At 55.0% G+C, this 13,379-nt stretch overlaps 3 protein-coding genes across 4 annotated transcripts; 1 reads left to right on the top strand and 2 right to left on the bottom strand.

The window, feature by feature from the left end:
• Positions 1–218: 218 nt before the first annotated feature.
• Rab24 (RAB24, member RAS oncogene family) lies at positions 219–2,412 on the bottom strand. Its single transcript, XM_032884621.1, has 8 exons — positions 1,994–2,412; positions 1,846–1,914; positions 1,554–1,632; positions 1,381–1,448; positions 1,199–1,298; positions 848–898; positions 657–719; positions 219–566 (listed from the first exon to the last, which is right to left on the bottom strand). The coding sequence occupies exons 1-8, from the start codon at positions 2,108–2,110 to the stop codon at positions 502–504; spliced, it is 612 nt and encodes a 203-aa protein (XP_032740512.1). The 5' UTR covers positions 2,111–2,412; the 3' UTR covers positions 219–501.
• Positions 2,413–2,468: 56 nt separating this feature from the next.
• On the top strand, positions 2,469–5,539 carry Prelid1 (PRELI domain containing 1). Of its 2 annotated transcripts, XM_032884618.1 has the most exons (5): positions 2,469–2,739; positions 3,270–3,495; positions 4,543–4,656; positions 4,756–4,834; positions 5,102–5,539. In XM_032884618.1, the coding sequence occupies exons 1-5, from the start codon at positions 2,648–2,650 to the stop codon at positions 5,242–5,244; spliced, it is 654 nt and encodes a 217-aa protein (XP_032740509.1). In that variant the 5' UTR covers positions 2,469–2,647; the 3' UTR covers positions 5,245–5,539. The 2 variants fall into 2 exon arrangements, with proteins under 2 accessions (XP_032740509.1, XP_032740510.1); XM_032884619.1 differs by lacking the exon at positions 4,543–4,656 and having other exon boundaries at positions 2,493–2,739.
• Positions 5,540–5,734: 195 nt separating this feature from the next.
• Mxd3 (MAX dimerization protein 3) lies at positions 5,735–9,710 on the bottom strand. Its single transcript, XM_032884620.1, has 6 exons — positions 9,562–9,710; positions 9,244–9,349; positions 8,410–8,439; positions 8,166–8,280; positions 6,224–6,407; positions 5,735–6,143 (listed from the first exon to the last, which is right to left on the bottom strand). Exons 1-6 carry the CDS (start codon positions 9,629–9,631, stop codon positions 6,028–6,030), a joined length of 621 nt encoding a protein of 206 aa, XP_032740511.1. The 5' UTR covers positions 9,632–9,710; the 3' UTR covers positions 5,735–6,027.
• Positions 9,711–13,379: the final 3,669 nt, after the last annotated feature.

Consider the following 13,379-nt stretch of genomic DNA (forward strand, 5'->3'; position numbering starts at 1 on the left):
TAGCTGCAGAACTCAGGGGTATTTTTCTTGCCTAATTTAGAACCCCTGCGATTTGCTCTATATTCACAGACATACAAGCATTTACAAAAAAGGGGTCGGTGGGATCATAAGGAAAAGCCCATTGTTTCTCGGTGGTTTCAGTGATATTCCAGATGGGAAGTCTTCACATAAGTGAGGCCCACACGGCCCCAGGAAGGACTAGGTGTTCTGACACCCAGTGCACACAGCAAGGAAATGCATCAATTTTATTTACAGTTCAGAAGCTACTTAAATAGTCTGGCCAGGACAGAAGCCTGGGATTCAAATCAGCCCTTATCCCTCCTCATGCCCACAGTCAGCCCAACACTGCCTCCGTTCCTCGGGCCAGCACAGGCAGGTGCCACCTCTGCTGCAATGGGCACCTGGAGTAGCTCAGACGCTTGACCACTCCAGCCCAGACAAGAGTTGGGTCCAGCCCCTCTGAGAGTTCATCTAATTCGACTGGGCCAGATGAGTTGTGACTCAGTGGTGACAACAGCTGTAGAAGTAAGGGTTTGCCTTCTGGCTCAGATCCACGCCTTTGTCCTCTGTCAGAGAGAGAGGTGGCAGCTCAGCACTATTAGCTGGGGGATCAAGTAGGTCACCAAGAGGGCTGGGGACCATGAGGAAGTACACACCTGTCATCACCTGGAAAGCAGCCACACTGACGTAATCCTCTGCCACTTTCTGGAAGAGCTCGTCTGGCAAGCAAAGAATCAGTGAGGGCCTGAGGCCAGCAGCCCTGGGTACCCCAGTGGTCCAGCCCTCTGATCCTTTCTGCTCTACTGTCCTGTCTGTGCCTGCTGACAGGACCCAAGACAACACTCACCCACACTCTGGCCTGTCTTGCTGGATGTTTCAAAGAGCTGGGCTTTGATATCTGTAAAGAGAAGTGACCAAGTCCTCACCTGGGGAGCACACCTAAATGTAGCTAACAGTTCAGTCTCCTGAACTCCATAGGTTCAAGAAGGCTAGAAAGAAACCAAGGCTGTCATTCCCCTGTCCTTGAAAGACACTCAGGGGTTGGGGATTTAGCTCAGCGGTAGGCGCTTGCCTAGGAAGGCGCAAGGCCCTGGGTTCGGTCCCCAGCTCCAAAAAAGAACCAAAAAAAAAAAAAAGAAAGACACTCAGGCAGATATCCCCCCCAAGCTCCCATCCTCAGAGACTTAAAAACAGGTACTATCAGCGTAGTCCTGAACGTCATGGAAGTCTACACGACGGCGCCGCCTGTCTTCCTCCAGCAGATCACTCTTAGTGCCACACAGGTAGATTTGACAGCCCTGTAGCAGAAGACAAGGCTGAAATTATCTCCACAGACCAATACAGTCTCTGTCCCTAATCTTGTAGGATCTTGTCACCTACCTCTTCTAAACTGCGGAGCTCCTTAACCCAGAACTTGGCTCTCTCAAAGCTGCTGCTGTCGGTGAGGTCTTGGTAGGGGTAAGACAGGAGACACAATAAGGAACAGTGGCTTCCCGTTGATGCTGGCCTGTAACCCAACTCTTACTTGAACAGGCCAGAGTCCAACCCCTTACCATAACAGACAATTGCAGCTTTAGCACCCCGGTAATAGATTCTGCTCATGGCTTCGTAGCGCTCGGAACCTGCTGTGTCCTGAGGGGTGAAAGGAGTCGATGAGCTCCTTCACACGACTACAAACTAGGCCCACATCTTCCAGACACCTCCCCTCCTTTTTTCTTAAGATGAGTAAATGGGTGTGGGGAAGAAAAGAACGACCTGTACGAGACTCCGGTTGACCGGTTTAAGAGGCAAGACATTAAATTTCGGGGATAGGTTTGCTCAAGACTCTGTTCTCAAGGGACTTACCCAAATGCCCAGAGTCACCGTCCGATCTCCAACGCACATCACCTTGGCCACAAAAGCAGCCCCGATGGTCTACAACCAGGGAAGAGATAAGAGTCGAATGCCGGTCGGCCCCCTTCCTCCCAAGCCTGCTCCGCAGGGGTGCACTCACGTTCTGATAGGGCCCCACCAAGAAGCGGTCGTGCACGTATCGTTCCACCAGGCTCGTCTTGCCCACGTATTCCTTGCCCAGCATAACCACCTTGACGTCCACGCGCTGCCCGCTCATGCTCCCGGGGCCGCCTCACCCACTTCAGGGTCTCCGCGGCCCAGGCAGAGCCCAAGCCTCAGACCCCAACCCCAAAGGCCTCGCACTTCGCAGGCTTCTGGTGCCTCGGCCCGGGGCGCTCCGTCCCTTACAGAGCCGCGGCGCGGGGACGCGGACAGCGCCCTCCACCGCGCCGCAGGGCCCTGCGCTGCTCACCCGCGCGACCGTCGCTGCGACAGAAGCTCCGCCGCGCCGGGGTTACCGACTGAAACCGGGTTCCCTATAGCTAACTCCAAACAGCACCTCTGGGACTGGACCACAAGAGGCGGGACGCCCGGTCACGTGACACGGGCGCCGGAAGTGGCCGATCCTGTGCGGCCGGCGCCGGAAGCGTCGCGCAGTCCTATAGCCTCTCATGGCGGCGGTAGGGACTTGGGCGCGGCGCCGCGGTGATTGAGCTGCGAGCCTGGCGGGCGTGCGCCTTGCCACGTGCCCCCCCCACCCCCGGGCTCCTCACCCTGATGCTGCACGGGTGCTGAGCCCGCCCGGGTCGGGACGATGGTGAAGTATTTCCTGGGCCAGAGCGTGCTCCGAAGTTCCTGGGACCAAGTGTTCGCTGCCTTCTGGCAACGGTACCCGAATCCCTATAGGTACGTGGTGGTAGGTAGAGCCAGTCGCCCTCCTCTCTCCATTTGGCTGTCCTGAATAGTGGAGCCGTGAAAGACTGGAACAGAAAGTCCGATGTGAGCTATCTCCGGTGACTGTGGCCACAGTTATGGCACAAAGTCCTTATAGGATTAAGATCAGGCCAAGTCTGCAAGGTTGTAGATCGTGGTTTATATTAGGCTCTAGCTTTCTATTTTGCGGTCGGTCCAAGGGAGACAGGAAGAGTTGAGCGGTAGGTATTTCGGGGCCTGAAATCCTGACGATGGCTTGCTCACCTGCTGGTGGCGCTCTCTAGTGGTATAATTCTTGAGATTTTGCTCGATTTGGAAAGCCACAGAATCCATGTCAGGGTGGAGGAGGGAGTTGGAATTTGCCCGGGGATAGGTTCATTGCACTCTAATTCCGAACCTGGGTACAGATCACTCTGTAAAATTGCAGGAAGCCATGACCTGGAGGCTCTAAATAGTAACCCGTAGACATTTCCTGAGAATCATCTGCATTTTAACACTTGCAGCAAACATGTCTTAACCGAAGACATAGTGCACCGGGAGGTGACCCCTGACCAGAAGCTTCTGTCCCGGAGACTCCTGACCAAGACCAACAGGATGCCACGTTGGGCAGAGCGACTGTTTCCCGCCAACGTTGCTCACTCGGTGTACATCCTGGAGGACTCGATTGTGGACCCACAGAATCAGACCATGACCACCTTCACTTGGAACATCAACCACGCCCGGCTGATGGTGAGACTTCCTTTGGTTCCTCAAAATAGTTGCCCTTCAGATTTCAGGCTGGAGAATTGTGGGAACTTCTGCGGCCAAAGGCGGGCCTCATCTGTAGAGTTCTGCCCTTAGATTGGTCTATCCTTTTTGAGTGGTTGGATTCTCCGGGACTGCCCCTCGGCTCTCAGATGGTGGGGAAAGACACCCATTTTCAAAGCTTGTTACAAGTGCTGTACACAGAGCAGTCGGTTGGTGACATACATACATACATACATACATACATACATACATACATAGGCTTTCAGGAGTTATGCTGGGTGACAAAGGGACACAGTGACTTCCATCAAGGCTTGGAGGTGTCTGGAATGTACCTCAGTTTCTGCATGAGATTTGAGGGGATGCATCATGTTCCTTGGATCCTTCGGAAGGCTTGAAATCCCATGTTTGGGGATATTCAGAGTGTCATTTGCCTGTGTGACTAACCTTCGAGCTTCGAGATGATTCTTTCTCAGCTTCTGTAAACTTGAGAGGTGGGAATTGTGTGTTTTGCAAAAGAAAAGCTTTATAAAGATGTGCCCCTCACGGGCACAATGTGTGAGGAAGGCACCCTTTCCTGCCTGGCACTGTCTGAAGTCACCTCAGCTGAGAGCTCTGCTTGGTAACATAGTGGTGTGTTTGTGACTTCTCTTCACGTTCTTCAGGAGGCTGCCACACCCTTTGATAATAAAAGCTGTCATTATTGGGGGGGGGGACGAGAACACGCACACACACTATCAGGAAGCTCAGAGGGAAGAAAGCAGACGAGAAACACTGTTCACCTCTATATCCAGAGGCCCCAAGCAAAGCCCTGGATCAGGGTAGAATAGCCGCTGATCCCAGGAAACTGCGTTCTACTTCGAAGGGTCAGTATTGAGGTTATAGAGGCAGAACAGCCTCTCTCCGGGCCTGAGATACAAAATGGGAAGAACTCTGTGGGGGCAGGGACTCACCCGATGTTGAGTGCAGGAATATGGTGCTAGCTTGTCTGAGCGTGCCCCTTCAGGGTGCTCAGCCTGGCTTCCCTTGAAGGTGGTGGAGGAAAGATGTGTTTACTGTGTGAACTCTGACAATAGCGGCTGGACCGAAATCCGTCGGGAGGCCTGGGTCTCCTCTAGCTTATTTGGTGTCTCCAGAGCTGTCCAGGTAAGAGGTTGGGGGCTGGGCCGGGCCGGGCTGGGCTGGGCCGGGCTGGGCCGGGCCCTGGGTCATTGAGCAACTCTCCCATCCTTCTCCTCCTGCCAGGAATTTGGTCTTGCCCGGTTCAAAAGCAATGTGACCAAGACAATGAAAGGCTTTGAATACATCCTGGCCAAGCTACAAGGTGAGAGCCCTAGACACTGTTTCAGGAATCGGGAGGACCCTCACTACCAATAGCTGGAGCGGTCCTACCTCTGCTTAACCAATGAAGCATGGGGCCAGTCTTAGTCTGAGACTCTTTATGTGTGCCCGGAAGGGCTGGAGGGTCAGAAACAGGGGGCTCCAACTATCCCTAAGAAGCCGGGCCCTTCAACAGTGACTGCCGAGGTTGATGAGGGGTTGGGTGGGTCTTCTGGGCACCATCTGAAGCCAGCCCCTGTCATTGCCACAGGTGAGGCCCCTTCAAAAACACTTGTTGAGACAGCTAAGGAGGCCAAAGAGAAAGCAAAGGAGACCGCACTGGCAGCTACAGAGAAGGCCAAGGACCTGGCCAACAAGGCCGCCACCAAGCAGCAGCAGCAGCAGCTCGTATAGCCCTCTTCCTCTCCCTCCTCCCCCGTGTACTTGATTATTAAAGATGAACCTGCAGCCCTCTCTGCTGTCTGGGGTGGTGGGTCAGGGCGCTGTCCTGGTCAGTATCTGCACCACGCCCAGCTCTGTCTGCTGGGCCGATCGAGGGGTGCAGTGACTTGCCCAAGGTCACAGCAGTGCAATAGACTGTACGCTCCACGAGGGCAGGACTCCCCGTGTCCTCTGCTGGGTCCCACGTCCCCTGAACAATATTTAGCACATAACAGGCACTCAATAAACACATGATTTGACTGCCCCAGTTCTGGAGTCGGATCGCTTTGGTTTGAGTCTGGAGCTCAGGCACTCGCATCTCTGCCTCAGATCAGCACCAGGATGGCAGAGCAGCCGCCTCTCACGTGACCCTGCTTGCCAGCCACAGTCTTACTTCCTCTTTTCCAGTTGTAGCTGCGACTTCCTCCATCTCATCGGGCAAAACCACGGACAGGAACTTACAAAAGAGGATTTTAATGAAAATACTGTGCGGTATATACGGGCAGAGGCCTGGGGCTTTGCCCAGGAACAAGAAGTTTACAGGCCTCCTGTCCCTGTGGGGAGCAGCAGAGCAGAGCCAAGCGCTACATAAAATCCCCTGGGGGTGGGGAGGGTAGCCCAGGCTCAAGCTGTGCAGCAGAGTCCAGAGTCTGCTCCCACACGGTGATGGCTTTATTGTCACTTCGACACGTGGCTGTGAGCCACTGACTGGCAGGTTCAGTCCAGAGAGAGTACAGGCCACTCCGGCCGCGGGCATCATAGCCAGGTGCCAGTGCTGTGTGAGTAGCTGTGCTCCTGCCCAGCGCTGAAGCTCTGTAGGAGTTCCGTCTCAGTCCCAAACACCAGGCTTTCCACATCCACCTCCAGATCCTCTGCAAGGAGAAGCCAGTCAGGAGCTCAGCCGCACATGCGACCCACCCCAGCCTCGCCCCTTCCAGGGCATGCACCGCACCTTGGTCCGAGTCAAAGCGCTCAGAGGACAGGCCTGAAGAATCGAGGCTGTCAGCTCTCAGCCGGTCCCGCTCTCTCACTCCCAGCAGCCCCTGGAGCTGCTCCAACTGCTGCTGCAGGCTCTGCTGTCTGCTCCGAAGCTTCTCCTTGAGCCGCTGGGCCTGCTGCTCCTGCTCCTCCAGCTTCTGCAGAACCCACAGGGGCAGGGACCAGGGTCAGCTGCCCAGGGCTTTTGTCTACGTCGGACAGGCGGCCACATAACCCCACCCAAGGCGGTTTCATGACCTCCAGAGGTTACCACCTCCTGCCCTTCAATATCTAGAGAGTTGTCTGTGTGAGTATGGATGGCAGGGTGCCCCAATTTCAGATGTCCTTAGGGCCTAGTCACGTAATACAATGGAGTGGAGTATAATGTCAGTACAAACTTGGGGACTGTGGCATCCTGACAAGCAAAACTGAAGGATGTGGCCACACCTAGGTTTTCCCCCACTGCGCCCATGGCCACAGACCTCGAAGTATCTGATCTCCATTTCTTTGAATAATGGAGAGCCAAGTTTTCTCACATCAAGTACTGTGAAGTGCGGCCAACGAGACAAAGAGACGACACCTGGAGGCGCTCGTTAGCACTTGCTGGGCCCTAGGTTTGATCCTTAACCCATACAAAGAATTTTGGCTTGTTTGTTTTAAAAAAAAGGTGGGGGGGGGGTAATAAGCCAGAGCACTCAGGACAAGGTACAAAAGAATACATGTCCTCACCTAGACTAAGCTACAGGGCTGGGTACCATCAAGGCAGAGGGACCCTGGGAAGTTGCAGAGTCCAGCTTTGTCTCTGGTTGGCCAGGAGAGAAGCCTTTAAAGCTGCCATGAGACCACTTAGAGCCCAGAAAAGCAAGGCCTGCATTAGGGAGAGGCTTGGGTTTCACAGGAAGCGGGAAGTGAGGCTGTGTCCCATCAGGGATCCCAGCTCCAGACGGCCTCAGCCTCTGTAGATGTGCACGCAGAGTAGAAGGCAGCTCAGGAGAAGCTGCCCAAGAAACGGCTGATGCCCAGGTGCCAGTCAACCCCTCTGGGTAGCACATTTCATCCACTTGAAAATGAGGTCGAACAATCTCCATGGGAGAAACCTAAGCCTACATGAGAACCAGGGCAACTGGAAGTGACACAGGCACGTATGTGACAGCGCAGACATGTGCTGAACGGCAATGGCACTGACTGTGCCCTGCTCTTGGAAAGAGCCTGACAGGGAGGTGCATAATAAACACCGAGAAACAGGACAGGCGTTAGGACTGAATCTGCCTCTCGGTCTGCTGTCCCTTCAATCTGACTGTCGCTCTGTTTCCTTCCATCAGATGGGCCCAGAAAGCAGGAAACAGTCTTTTGTGTTGCCAAGGTAGCTTCTAACACGCCCACATGGTCCGCAGAGCCGAGGCCTTGGCGTCTGCATACCCACTCCTGTCCACCAGGGGGCCTGCAATTCCACCCAAGCAGCAGCAAGGCCAAGTTCACTTGTACTTTGCCTCCAGGCCCTCCCACCTCACCTCCCCACCCACCCCCACCCCCGCAAGACCAGCAGAACCCAAACCAGTAAGCCCTGAAGACAGGAGGAGAGGCTAGTACCAGCCCTCTGCGATCTGCCAAATCACCTGGCTTAAAAACAGTATTTTCACCAGCCATCTACTCCCTGCTGAACCCAACAGGAAACAGACTCGTCCAAGGTCTCACAGCTAAGACTTAAGTAATATTAACCAGAACAAAAGGACCGTTCACAACGCGCCAGAGCAGCCCCGCTGTCTTCTTTTCTTCCCCTTAAGATGAATTCGAGAACTAAAAGCACAGGGTTGCCTCGAGTCACACAGAATGGAGGCAGCTCTCCAGCCAAGCCATCCACAGCACAACACCACGCTGTCTCACAAGCACACTGGGGACAGCAGGCAGCTCTTTACCTGGATGTGCATCCTGGCCCTGCGCAGCAGGCTCAGTGTAGTATATCGGGTACGGTCAACTCCCAAGGGCATCTGCTGCCTCAGTTGCTCTAAGCACCGCTTCAGCTGGGCTCTCCTGCAGAGGAAGGAGTCTGGAGGGCAGTTTCAGCCCCACCTCCCCAGGCAGAGGGATGGCCAGGGAGGAAAGGTCTGAGAGAGATGGTCCTTGGGACCTGGTACTGTTGGGGGCCAGGTTGGGACTCACCTCCGTTTCTCCAGCTCATTGTGCACATGCCTGCAAATGCCAAGGAGGAGAGGTGAGGGGCAGCTTGTGCTGTGCAAAGCCTCAGCCCCAGGTACAGCTCCAAACTCACTACCTGTGCCAAGTAAGGCTTTCGTGGGGGTCTAGGCTCATTTTGGACACCAAACCCCAGGTAGTGGCAAAAGGAATCAAACACACACACACACACACACACACACCGAAAGATACAGGACACTTGCCCAGGTACTTGCTGGGTCTCCCCCTGACAGCCAGGCAAGACAGGTCCCCCGGAAAGATGTGATACTTGATCAAAAAAACAAAAACAAAAAAAACCAAGCCTGCCAGAGAAATCAGTAGGAGGGAAAACCATTTAAAAGGAACAGAATATGCAAAAGGACAGAAAAGCAGAGCAGAGGCCTGTAGGGGTGTGTGTGTGTGTGTGTGCGTGTGTGTGTGCGTGTGTGTGTGTGTGTGTGTGTGTGTGCGTGTGTGTGTGTGTGTGTGTGTGTGTGTGTGTGTGTGTGTGTGTGTGTGTGTGTGTGTGTGTGTGTGTGTGTGTGCGTGTGTGTGTGTGTGTGTGTGTGTGTGTGTGTGTGTGTGTGTGTGTGTGTGTGTGTGTGTGTGTGTGTGTGTGTGTGTGTGTGTGTGTGTGTGTGTGTGTGTGTGTGTGTGTGTGTGTGTGTGTGTGTGTGTGTGTGTGTGTGTGTGTGTGTGTGTGTGTGTGTGTGAAAGGCAGAGGGGCAGGGTACCTGGCCCAGAAGAGCAAACAAGTGAGGAGAATTAGACGGGCCAGCTAAGGATCAGCATCCCTCCTTACACTGCCCCATCCCTGCTCACCGCCCACTGTTGAGCGCGCCAGGAGCTTGCAGGGGTGCCTTCCTCCTCCTGCATACGGCCCCGGGACTGTGGTGTGGACACAGGGACGCATAACCGTGCTCCGCCTCTGCCAGAGAGAGAACACAGCCCGTCAGCTGGAGCCCCTGGCACGGCGTAGTTAAGGAAAGGCTTTTGGCGCCAGGATCTCCCCAGTCACTCCATGCCCGGCTGCCTACGAACTCCTATGGATGTGCGGGCAGCAGCGCGCTAGCTGCCCTCGAGCCGCGCTCCATCCAAGTTGGGAGCCAAATGCAGCCCGGGCGCGGGGTCAGTCCTCACCTCTCTCGCGCCTCTCCAGGAACTCCGCTGCCTGCAGCAGAACCTGGATGTTGCTAGCCACGGGTTCCATGTCGGCGACAGCCGACGGCGAGCGGGGTAGGGATGCTGGCCCTGGCAGCCGCCTTACCACTTTTGTTTCAATGTAACTGACACGGTGCCACTAGTAGAGGGCCCGCCCCGCCCCGGCCGCCCCGGCCCCGCCTCCGCCCCGCCCCTGGGAACTGCGTCCGCCCCGCCCAACCCCGCCCAGCCAGCCTCTTCCCGCCCAGTCTGACCCGGGCTGCAGCTCGGCGCTCTGGGGACGAGCCCTCCGCCGGGCCGAGCAGCCTGGACATTGGGTGCTGCGAGCTGCCCCGCTCCCGCGACAAGCAGTCGCGCGGGTCCTTGAAGGCGCGGGCCTGGGCTGCACGTGCGCGCGGGGCGCGGCCACATCCTCGGGGCGGGCCACGAGCCTCAGAGACTGGGTTGGCTGGCGCGCGGTCCCGCCCTCTCCCGCCGCGGGGGCCCCGCTCGGGCGGGAAAAGCCGCAGGTTTCAAATTTGAAAACCCGGACGAGGAGGGCGGGGGCGAGCGGTGAGAGATGGCGATGCGCACGCGCCTGTCTTGGGGCCAGGACGCTGGACAAGGTACGGGCCGCCCCGCATCTGCCCCTCGTTGGTCCTCGAATGGGAATCCCTCGCGGTTCTCCCGTCATTTGCAGGGAGGTTAATGTCGTCGGGAAAACGTCTGTTGTTAACAGCTTCCGAAGCCAGGGCATGAAACACAGCATCTCGCCCTGGGTTCGCCCCGGGTTCTGGAGCTCCTCCGCGGTCGCTGCTAGGTGTGACAACTCGGGAACGTGAGACAGCCTTGCGGAGGGGTTAGAGCTAAGGCCTATGTATTGCCCAGAAAGCAAGCAACCATCTCATTAGGGCCATTGCAACCAGACGGCCCATGGGAGGCCCATCTAGAACAAGGCTCTCCTAGCCATCTGGTGGGTAACCAGGGGTAACCATACCTGAGTCAGGAATGGTGGGGATTTCTCAGAGTCCGCTGGACTAGAGATGGGAGGGCGCGGGTTGGGGGGTATGAAAAGATGGTCTAGGTAAACCCAGACACGCGCCAATCAGGCCCCTTCCAAAAAGGCTCTCTTAAAAGTCATCGCCAGGGGTTGGGGATTTAGCTCAGTGGTACAGCGCTTGCCTAGGGAAGCACAAGGCCCTGGGTTCGGTCCCCAGCTCCGAAAAAAAAAGAACCAAAAAAAAAAAAAAAAAAAGTCATCGCCAGAGAAATCGCCAACCTTTTTTTTTTTCTCTCTCTCTCTCTAAGAGTTGCAGTTACTGTGTAACAGTTTGTAGACTGAAACAAAGACACTGTAGCTATGGAGAAACACCGGAAGATCCGCCCAGGCACAGAACAGGGGGATGACCCCTAATGCTCACGTGATTTCAGGATGTAATTCCCCTTGGAAGAGAGAGAGAGGAGGAATTGACACAGGATCTCATTTGCAACAATCTCGCTTCAAACTTGCTATGTAACCAAAGATGGCGACTTCCTGATATTCCTTCCTACTCCCAGATGCCAGGATTTCAGGTGAGCACCATGTAGCCAGCGAGTACCTAATCTTGTTTCTCTAAGACAGCACACACTCAGTGCAGGCACAAATCTCATCATAACAGTACCCAGGAGACTTTGGCCTCAGAGCAGGATGGAGACAAAATTGTTCTCCAAGGAAAGGTCCAGCAGAAGGAAGGCAGGGTAATGTAAGTAAGGCAGGCACTGAAGAGGAACTGAGTGGCCACACCAGTCCTAGAAACGTCATCCTAGGAGCTGTAGGGAACAGCCTGGCTGAAAGGTGCCGTTAGAGGTCAGCCTGGCCTCAGACCTCCCATGAATATGGGTCGGGGCCACAGGCCAGAGCAGGCAAGAGTAACACTTCCTAGGGAAAAGGTGAGGTGTGGAGATGAAGCACCCTCAAGACAGTGTTCCAGCAAGTACATGCCAGACCCAGGCCAACAGATGCTCCAGTGACCTGAAAGAGCCCCTGTCCCTAGGTCCCCTGGGTCCTGTGCTGCCTGGGGACCATCCACTGGCCTGTCAGCCACAGTAACTGGAGTGGGCTGTCTTACCTTGTTGCAATCTGTCAGATTCTAATGTCCAAATGGACTTGTGCCTTGGATCCCCAAGGAAGGCAGCCTTCCACCGACCACTACAAAAGATTCAGGATATAGCCCTACTGTCCCTGTCCCCAGAACCCTCCAGTCCTCTTTGCAGGTGTGGGGACCAGACTCAGATGCTGGACCCCCTTTCAGTCAGTTTCCCTTTGCTGCAGTAGAACGGATGCCCTGGATAGTACATCCTGTGGGGGGTCCAACACGCATTGGGTTCAAGCTGGAGCTGGGCAGTGCCCCTCCCCGCCTCACAGCACACAGATCCTGCCCTCGCCCACTCCCTGCCCATACCAGCTGTGCTCAAATGCCACACGCTCTTCCGCCAGACTGTGGCCCAGTAGCAGGGGAACACAGGACTGAGAAAAGCATCTATGCTGACTGGACAGGAGCACCCAACTCTGAGGGCACCTGGGAATGTCACCCCAGCCTGTCAGGGTGGCACAGCCCAGAGGCGCTGTAGGAGGCTTCTGAACTGTACCTCTTTCAAGTAGACTTTTATTGTTATTTTTGAGTATTTTGCCTCCTTGTGTGTCTGGTGTGCCTAGTGCCCTGGAGGCCAGAGAGTGAGTCAGACTCCCCAGAGCTAGACACACAGGTGCTTGTGAGCCACTGTGGATGCCGGGCTCCCACCCTATTAGATTCTGGAAGAGCGTCCGACTCCTAACTGCGGCTTCATTGCCCTAGCCTGCGCCAGTGAGGTTTGCTTTTTATTTTTATTTTTTTAAATCTACATGAGGGGGCTGGAGAGATGGCTCAGTGGTTAAGAGCACTGTCTGCTCTTCCAGAGGTCCTGAGTTCAATTCCCAGCAACCACATGGTGGCTCACAACCATCTGTAATGGGATCCGATGCCCTCTTCTGGTGTGTCTGAAGACAGCTACAGTGTACTCATATAATAAATAAACCTTTAAATCTACATGGAAGAGCAGTCAGTGCTCTTAACCGCTGAGCCATCTCTCCAGCCCTCCATTTGCTTCTTGACAGCCTTTCTTCCCAGTGGTGGCGTACTTTATTCCTACATGTTCTGCTTCTAAGTCACGTCATTAGACTTAGTGTGTGTGTGCACATGCATGTGCTGGGGATTGAACCTGGGACCTCACATGTTCTTAATGTGAGCTGACCCACTGAGTTACCCCAGTAGCTTTACGTATCACGAACGTTCCCTGCAGCTGGGGGTGGACCTTAATGGTAGAGCACTTGCCTAGCAAGTACAGGGTCAGGAATTCCTTTGGCAAAGCAACAGCAGAGACTTACCTATTTCATCCCACATTTACCAGCTCCTTCATCCCTTCCTGTCTCGTGTCACCGTCCCTCAGCCTTGGATTCTCTCCTTTTGCCTCCATCAGATTGGCCTGTGACTGGTTCCACCCCTAAGCATGTGGGCCTGGGCTGTGTAAGCTGAGCGGGCCATGTCTTCATGGCAAGCCAGTGAGCATCGTTCCTCCGTGGTCCTGCCCTGTCTTCCCTCAGTGAAGGACTGTAAGTAGAAGGTGAAATAAACCCCTTCACCTTCCCCAAGTTGCTTTTTGTCAGAATGTTTTACCAGAACAACGGGAAGGCAAACTAGGATATTGCTGTTCTGTGTAGACTTGGGGGGAAATTTGGGGGGAAATAGGCAGGAAATGTGCAGCCTCGGTGGGCCTGACTTCCTACAGCATCAGCCACAGCA

Source organism: Rattus rattus, chromosome 14, assembly GCF_011064425.1.
Source record: "Rattus rattus isolate New Zealand chromosome 14, Rrattus_CSIRO_v1, whole genome shotgun sequence".
NCBI classification, from domain to species: Eukaryota; Metazoa; Chordata; class Mammalia; order Rodentia; family Muridae; genus Rattus; species Rattus rattus.

What these genes read in the sequence shown, in the direction of transcription:
- Rab24 (XM_032884621.1), bottom strand. Translation starts at nt 2,110, where the DNA reads ATGAGCGGGCAGCGCGTGGACGTCAAGGTGGTTATGCTGGGCAAGGAA. An exon ending in CGGTGACTCTGGGCATTTGG is followed by an intron (nt 1,633 to 1,845) that starts GTAAGTCCCTTG and finishes TTCACCCCTCAG; the next exon opens with GACACAGCAGGTTCCGAGCG. An exon ending in CAAGACAGGCCAGAGTGTGG is followed by an intron (nt 720 to 847) that starts GTGAGTGTTGTC and finishes TTTGCTTGCCAG; the next exon opens with ACGAGCTCTTCCAGAAAGTG.
- Prelid1 (XM_032884618.1), top strand. Translation starts at nt 2,648, where the DNA reads ATGGTGAAGTATTTCCTGGGCCAGAGCGTGCTCCGAAGTTCCTGGGAC. An exon ending in TCAACCACGCCCGGCTGATG is followed by an intron (nt 3,496 to 4,542) that starts GTGAGACTTCCT and finishes CTTCCCTTGAAG; the next exon opens with GTGGTGGAGGAAAGATGTGT. An exon ending in CATCCTGGCCAAGCTACAAG is followed by an intron (nt 4,835 to 5,101) that starts GTGAGAGCCCTA and finishes TCATTGCCACAG; the next exon opens with GTGAGGCCCCTTCAAAAACA.
- Mxd3 (XM_032884620.1), bottom strand. Translation starts at nt 9,631, where the DNA reads ATGGAACCCGTGGCTAGCAACATCCAGGTTCTGCTGCAGGCAGCGGAG. An exon ending in CCTGGAGAGGCGCGAGAGAG is followed by an intron (nt 9,350 to 9,561) that starts GTGAGGACTGAC and finishes TCTCTCTGGCAG; the next exon opens with AGGCGGAGCACGGTTATGCG. An exon ending in AATGAGCTGGAGAAACGGAG is followed by an intron (nt 8,281 to 8,409) that starts GTGAGTCCCAAC and finishes CTTCCTCTGCAG; the next exon opens with GAGAGCCCAGCTGAAGCGGT.